At 34.9% G+C, this 8,415-nt stretch overlaps 1 protein-coding gene across 1 annotated transcript in view; it reads left to right on the top strand.

Moving 5' to 3' along the window:
- The first annotated feature begins 3,225 nt into the window (after positions 1–3,225).
- Positions 3,226–8,415, top strand: part of LOC107681742 (carboxyl-terminal PDZ ligand of neuronal nitric oxide synthase protein-like) — a 21,449-nt gene continuing 16,259 nt past the window's right edge. The window contains exons 1-5 of the mRNA XM_016478065.1: positions 3,226–3,705; positions 4,011–4,082; positions 5,916–6,008; positions 6,152–6,210; positions 6,741–6,849. Coding sequence (XP_016333551.1) covers positions 3,601–3,705; positions 4,011–4,082; positions 5,916–6,008; positions 6,152–6,210; positions 6,741–6,849 — 438 coding nt within the window. The 5' untranslated portion in view covers positions 3,226–3,600. The remainder of the gene's footprint in view (positions 3,706–4,010; positions 4,083–5,915; positions 6,009–6,151; positions 6,211–6,740; positions 6,850–8,415) is intronic.

The raw sequence follows: 8,415 nt of genomic DNA, 5'->3' as shown, positions 1-8,415 counted from the left end.
TTTTTTTTTTTTTTTTTACAGTGTACAAGAAAATACTTTTTCTTTTAATCTTTGAAAATTCCATGTTTAATTTAATGTGTTACTTACCATTTCTTTGTAATTAAAGTGTGAAATTTACAAGCAATTTCAGATTGCTAACTGTTTCTGTTTTTTCAGTGTACTAATTTCTCAATGACAAGTAAAAAATATCCCAGATTAAGCCTCTAATGCATGATGGGTACTTTAGCTTTACTGAAAATGCAACAATTACAACTGATTGGCTTCATTTAGCTTCATTTAGCAACCTGCTGTTATCAAGCAAACATTTTTCTAAGAGAACATTCACATTCATCCTTCACATTGTGTCTGTACAGTGTTCTCACTCCATTTCTCCCTCTTCTTTCTTTCTTCATCTCCAAAGGGGGCTGTTACACTGATTTGAGCTCAAATTGACAAAAGATGAACTGTGGAACAACAAGCCTCAAAGGCCCCTAAAGTAATAAGATCAAAAACTCAATAGGTACAGTGCGTTCTGAGACAGAATCTCCTCACCTGTTTCTGTACTGTGAACAATAGTGTGTCAAGCAGTGTGCACGTTTGCTGTGTTATTGTGCGCACTTATTTATAGTCACATCACAATCTAGTTCAGGATGATGACACAAGTCTCTCAACACCTTGAGAGGTAGACCCATGAGCCAAAAGAACATAAAAACAACATTAAGGTCATACTTGTCTCTATAAATGGAGAAAGTTTTGATAATGATGCCTGAAATATCAAAAGCAGCATCAGTGAGGCAGACTACGTGTTCATCTCATTAGTCAACAGCCCATTAAAATGCTAATTGAAGACAAAGAGAGCAAAAAGACAGTGCAGGTTTAAAAGTGAAATTATATAATGTTAATACCAACTAGAACTACAAAACTCTGGTTTTAACCATAGAAGTGTACTGTTAACCACCATAATAAGGTGGTAAAACTGAAAGCTACATATTGAACCAGAGCTATTGTGGCCTGTCCATAAAACATTTCCAGCACTCATTTAGTATGAATTTGTACAATTTGATTTATATGAAAGTATGAAGTATGAAGCTTCACTCGCATAACCTCACCCGTAAACCTAACCTTGAGTAAGCAAGTTGTCGATAAATGTATGAATGAGATCATATGAATTTATAAGAATTTATCCTAGTTATAGTTTCTAAACTGATTAGAAGTGTTAAGATCACTGATTCTTATACAATTTGATTATTGCTGTGCAGTTTAAGTGGATCATACGAAGGCATATGAATGAAATTGCATACGAATTCATACGAATTAACTGCCATTCGCCAGTTAACTGGACGGTGCACATGGTCATAAACACATCACTTAAGACTCAAGCACTAAAATAAGGTTTAAAACACTAAATAACATAAAATGTAATGCAAAACATCCAAATGTAAATTATTGTTGACAAAAAAAAAACTGTTTAAATAAAATATAATCATATGATGTGTATCACAGCAGCTTCTGGGAAAGTCCTTTTACTGTTTTAAAACACAATTACACAGTAATTTATAGCTGTTACTTCCAAAACCATAAATTTCACAGTATTTTACAGTGAAATTATAATGCAATTATGTTAATAAATAATACAATGTTAATAAATAATACAATAATACAATATGTTGGAAATAATTGACAACGGGCTGTTTAGCAAATGCACAACCGAGGTGGTGATGTGTTTTCTTAGGTTTTTTATTTATTTATTTATTTTTGTATATTGCAAGGGTAACTTATATTAACCAGTTAACAGGTGTTAACAGTATACCTTTTCTGTAAAATTTACAAGCATTTTTTTAAAGTGTTTGATTACTAACAGTAACAACACTGAAACTGCTTATAGGGAGGAAGTGGGTGTAAGAACAACATCCTGTTTCAGTTACGCCAAAAACAAAGTTGATCACTGACATTAGGTGGGTGGAAAGAGGACATTTAACAATAAGAGTAAAGAAGTGGAAAGAATAAGAAACATTGTGGTGATGTTATTGCCTAATATCTAATTTAGTCTGAAATTACTTCTTAATTTAGCTTCAAATTTCACAGGTTTGCATGTTTTATGAGGACTTCCCATAGACATAATGGTTTTATACTGTACAAACTGTATTTTCTATCCCCTTTCCCTAACCCCACCCCTCGCAGGAAACTTTCTGCATTTTTAGATTTTCAAAAAACTTAATTTAGTATGATTTGCAAGTTGTTTTCCTCATGTGGGCCAAAATGATGCCTCCACAAGGTCAAAAATTATTAGTATTACTATCATTGTGGGGACATTTGGTCCCTGTAATGTAGGGAATGGGAATACGAGGTGTACACACACACACACACACACACAGACACACGCAACAGTTACGTTTTGTTGAGATATATTATAATCTAGATATATTCGGTGTTTGTGTGTGTATTGGTAGGCCTACATATTGTAAACACTGAGACTGGTCAAAGCCCCTTAAATACAGGCTTAGGCTGATGATACACGGGGCAACGTTTTGAGCAATTTTGCTTGGACACTTTCCCATTGAGAATGGGTAACAAATTTCTACCTGGATACTTTAGATCGGTCGTTGGCCCTGTGTCTCACCTGGTTGCCCGTTGACGGCAACATTGCCCAAACTTGCCCAGCAACATTGCTCAAAAAGTTGCCCCATGTATCATCAGCCTAAGGATAAGCCTGTCAGTTTGTAGCTATAGTATTACAGAACTTTTAAATCCTAACTTCTGGTTTAGCCTAAGTCAGAGTGCTTGGCTTTAAAAATGTATTCGTATGAGTGCAACGATTTTTCTACCATGCAGTGTGAATGCACTCATCAGGCGCTACCTTTTTATTTATTTATTTAGTCATTTAGCAGACGCTTTTATCCAAAGCGACTTACAAATGAGGACAACAGAAGCAATCAATTGTAGTATTAAAACAACTAAAAACACATCCAAAACTAAAAGCTAAAACTTTATAAATACTACTTACACACATTATAAGATAAGTAGTGGTTTTTAACCACAAGATGTCAGCACTTCATAAGTATTTCCAGTCCGGTATATTTCAGGCTTCACACAAACCTTTTTTGAAATCATGGACGCGAATTACGAATACTACTACGCTGAAGGTTATCAAATTAATATTAATTTAACTCCTGCATACGTTGCTTGATATCCTTCCTATGGGAAATGTTTGCCTCATGAACATGAATCAGGTCGCGCTAGTATCCAATGGCGAATGCTTGTCTGATGAATATTAGGAGCCTTCTCCATAGTAAGACCCATACATTTACGTTAAGGGAGAGTCTGCGCCAATGGGGACAGGTGGGCTATTTATCATCATGCTGGAAATCCAGACTTTGCGTGCTAACAGTCAGCGTACGTCTTCTGAACCGTCTGCTCGGCTATGAAACAAACACTGAGGTCATATTTACTCTAAATTATGCTGGATCCCTCTGCGGAGGAGCATCATTGCCTGCTTTTGGACATTTACAGGACCGCCGTCATCTTTCTGCGAGAAACCCCTCAGAAATCACTGCAGCCAGGAGGCTTCAGAATGTTTTGAGTAAATAAAGGTATCGAACGATATTTCCATACCATAAAACGATGCTGGAGAAGAGTAAATATAATTTGGTTGACGACTCAGTGGATCAGAGGATTCCTGCTGATAATGATGGGCAGTTCCAGCATGGGCTCACATTCGACGTGAAGGTAAATATTAGAAAACATAGAATTTTTTAATGGGCTCACACTTCATTAGTGTACCTGTTACCAAATATTTGCATTATGAGTACTAAATATGCAAGTTAATTATCATGTAGTTATCATTGTAACAGCCCACTTTCATTGTAATTACTTTATTAATGTGTAATATTTACATGGACACTGTAATACAAAGTTTCCCCATTAAGTGCCTACCTGTAGGCTACTTCACTTGTATGCAAATCATTGACTTTTTCCCAGAATATAGGCTACAGTATAATCTTATGTTTCTTGTTTAACCTCTTCTGCCACAGTTCATTGGGAGCCTGGATATCGTGCGACCCAAAAGCAGAATTGAAATATTGGCTGCTATGAGACGAATACGGGTAAGGGTTCCTGAATTTGACAGATGAAATATTGGAAAATCTTCATAAGGATGCAGACAGTTGAACCTTTTTGAAAGAATGATGTATGAATAGCATATCTTGCACACAAATGACTGATTCACAAGTTCTACAATGATGCTATTGCTGGACATTAATGTACATTTTAATTATACAGTATTCATATATAGCATAATGCATTATATTACTATATATTAATACTTATATAGTATAAAAAGAAGAAGAAGAAGAATCAGTTTTCCAAAGTGCTTGTCCATGTCTTGGGTCACACAAGTAATAATAATAATAATAATACATTTTCTAAAATGCTTGTAATAATATTAAAGAAACAACAAAAACAATAATCATCAACTGAAATAACTGAAAAATGTCAGAATGTCTTACTCTTTGTTCAGACTCAAGCTGCATAAACTCCCAAATCTTGTGTAAAACCAGATGTGATAATCTGAGAGTATGTTCAAATGTTCACATGCTCAATTAAATAAATTTTATTTTTGGACCTAGAAATAGTGCAAAACCTTAAATATTTCTTCTTCGTTTTGCAATAAAACATGTCTTTGTAACCATGTAACATAATTCCCAGAGTTTTTCAAAGCTCTTAATGATTATGCAGTTTGTTCTGTATAACTGGCCCTGGTAGGACAACTTTATGGGCTCACACTTTATGGACTCACACAAAATATGAAAAATCCCATTTATTAGGTCATGCAGGTGGTTCATGTTGGAAGTTGTTTATTCTAATAATGTAGTTCCTGTGTAAAGACTGTTCGTTCATGTCTTCTCTTCTCAGGGGTCCAGTATTTATGAGATTGCACCAGTGTGCTGGCAGCGGCAGTACGGTTCAGCTTAATCGACTTTGCTCCATCAAAGAGAATGTTTGTGCAATATTTAGACTTATTTGCACAAGATTTCTCTTTAGGGAACTTTTCCTGTTGATAAATCAATTGATAAAGTCAGTAGGTTATCATAGCGCTCAAGTTTTTTAAGATATCACCCTCTGTTTTATGTATTTTGAGGAGAACTGAGAGCAGCCGGAGTAACAAGCTTCTTAGAAAATAGCTCGCCTTAGTGGTCCATGTTAGCATTAATCAAAGCTTGGGATGAAAGAGAGCTCTTTTAACCCAGCCACTCTTCAGTATTCCTAGTGTGTCGCCTTTAATCCGACCCCTGTGGATTTCCTGTTTATTTCCTAGTCTTTGATTATTCATGCAGTCTGCATCTAACAGAGCTAGCAAGTCTTCCAGAAGCAATAGCATCTTGATTGGTGGTTGATATCTTGATACATCTCTTATCAGTGCAAGTTGCTCAAGTTTCCTAGACATTGATCATCTGTTTGATTTGAGATATACATGTTATAATCCACATTTTTTCAAACAGAACCTGTAGCCTGATAAATTATAAATTCATTTGCATTTCATATGTTGTTTTTGGATGTCCCCCTCAGACCTATATAGCATGTTGTATGTTCATTAAAAATCAACTCTGGTGGACTGTTAAAAACAAAACATGACACTTGTTTGGGTCAAAAATGACCCGTATAAGCCTCAATGTAAAAAAATTTTTGACTAGTATATACAATATAAAAATATACAGAATATTAATATACAAAACGTTTAACATTGTTCTTTTGTATTTATTTATTCAAATAAAGTAAAAAATGCAATATATATATTATATATATATTATTTAAAAAAAAATATAAAACTACTTAATTTAGATGTTACCATTTTTAGGTTACCATTTTTTAAGTTTAAGGTTCATGTCATGATTCATGTTTTAATTAATTCAACCCGTCATGTTTTGTATCATTTTCAGTATGAGTTTAAAATTAAGAACATCAAGAAGAAGAAAGTCAACCTTATTGTGTCAGTGGATGGTGTCAAGGTGGTTTTGCGGAAGAAGAAAAAGGTGAGGTGTTTCAATTTTTTTCTCCTCGTAATTTTATAATAACAGTTATTTCTGATCATGTATTTTTTGTACAATTTATTCTGTATATACAATTAATAATTAACATATTTCTTGACTAAATATGTGCTATATATTTATGTTAGAAATATGACTATAGCTGGGATGAAAGCCAAGTGACACTGGCCCAGGACCCCATTTTCAGGTAATTTAACCTCAACTTGTTTACATAACATTGAGTACTAATTTTGCTCATGACTGGAGTGACATGGCCTGTGGGGTTTGATGACCTTTGTCATTTTGCACGCACACGTCACATCAAAATCATTTTGCTCCGTGAGCTGCAACAAAAAACAGAACGTCTTTCGAAATCCCCATAGCAACCAGTCTCCAGTGCACATAAACACACTGTTTAACAGTAACATCATTAGTGTTGACTAGTGTCAGTCCATTCTAGTTTTATTGTATTAAAACAATGTCAGTTATTACCAACATGTTTGTTCTGAAATGGATCTATTTCTAGAGTTTCAGTTTGACGCCAATGTAATGTAACACTAACATTTAGCTGTTGCACTTTCAAAATCTAGTGAGCACTTTTAATGCATTTCTGTAATGTTTTATGACGTCAAAGGAACCAAGTAAGTGAAGAGCACATTGGCCTTGTTGTTGCCATGGCAATGAGATAGTTTTAAGGTCAATTGCTGCAGCTCATTAGTCATTTTTTTTTCTTTTCAGAATATTTTACGTCTCTCATGACTCACAGGACCTGAAGATATTCAGTTACATAGCAAGAGACAAGAAAAGCAATGTGTTCCGCTGCAATGTCTTCAAATCGAAGAGAAAGGTAAACATCACCATAATACAGGAAATCCAACAGACATTTGATTATATCTGCACAAATATGTTAATAATATTGATTGATTGCCCAGGAATGGAAATGGTAAAGTGGGATGTATTAGCGGAGGATTCATTCTGATGGGGATCAGTTATTTAGTTGTCATATTATTCATGAGATGATTTACAATAACAGGGCTCGGTACTAAGGATGGCCTGCTGGTCCAGGACTAATGTGAGAGAGTTTTGTGCCATACAGACTTAACATTTGGCTTTCTTTGATGTATTCTACAGTTTTGTTACATTGTCTTTGTGACAATTGATGATCTTGATGGCAAATAAGCAGAATTGCTAATGTCAGCTAGTCATAATTTTCCAGCAAAAAAAAAGTTTCATTATTCATTTTTACAAGATGTTTATAAACATATTGTCACGTGTGGCTGCGGTGAAGAGCATGACACAGGAGCAGGATTGGGAAACCACATATTTATTATAACTCTAACACAGAGAACTCAGAGAACTAGGAAGACAACCACATTACAAAAACGACACTGGACAAAGGAACCAAGGAACGGACAACATTTTAAATACAGAACTAAACGAGGGTAATGAACTGGACACACCTGAACCAAATTACTAATCAAACAAGAGGGAAAACTAGGTCACGGAGCACATGGGGAGAAAAACATACACACAAACAGTCCATACTCCTGACATATATATGGGCCATTCTACAGAATTGGTGCAAACTGCTGTCCCACAACGACAAAACACATTTAAAAAGCATTTAAGAATTCAAATCTTAGATGTTTACTAAGATCCTTCTATTATCTATTGAAATCCACAATAATATTTAAAATATCAGTAAGCTTAATATATATAAAATCATAATTTATTGGGTACTTTGAATTGGGAGGTGGCTGTCTTGAACCCTAACCCCTAAATTTCAACTTATGAAAATTATTTATTTGCATTTTATTTCATTGTTGTTTTTAAAAAATATATATTTTTGATGTTTTAAGTGAAGTTCAAAAAATATTTATTTTATATTTTCTTTGTAAATGATTAAACTTTGTTTAAAAAAATGTCGACTAACGAAACAGTGTATGCTTTAGTCCATTGACTGAGACTTTAAGTACATCCCTAAATTTATGATCTGGAAATATTCCTGTGTCCCCCTCTCTTACACTTGTACACTTACACCTGTGTCAACAATTTTTTAAAGAGTGTGTTCCCAAAAAATACACCAACACATTAGGGGTTGCACCGACTAATCGACTAGTCGACTTCAATGCTCTGCCATGATGCTTTAAGCTTGACGTCGACTAGTCGCTGATCCTATAGAGGGCGCAACAGTATACATCGACTCGACTTTCATCACATAAAAGTCGACTTAAAAAAATCAGAAGTCGTTCAACCCTTACAACACATAGACTTTCCAACACAGGGAAGCAACACTCTGGACATTGTTTACACCACCTAGAGAGGAGCTTACAAGAACCTCCCCCTCCCCCACCTCGGTGCCTCAGACCACATCACTGTCATGCTAATGCCTGCATACAGACCGCTCGTTAAA

The sequence above is a fragment of the Sinocyclocheilus anshuiensis genome, unplaced genomic scaffold (genome assembly GCF_001515605.1).
Source record: "Sinocyclocheilus anshuiensis isolate Anshui unplaced genomic scaffold, SAMN03320099.WGS_v1.1 scaffold436, whole genome shotgun sequence".
Lineage (NCBI taxonomy): Eukaryota > Metazoa > Chordata > Actinopteri > Cypriniformes > Cyprinidae > Sinocyclocheilus > Sinocyclocheilus anshuiensis.
Note: the sequence above shows the minus strand (reverse complement) of the source record. Positions and strands in the feature narration are given on the sequence as shown.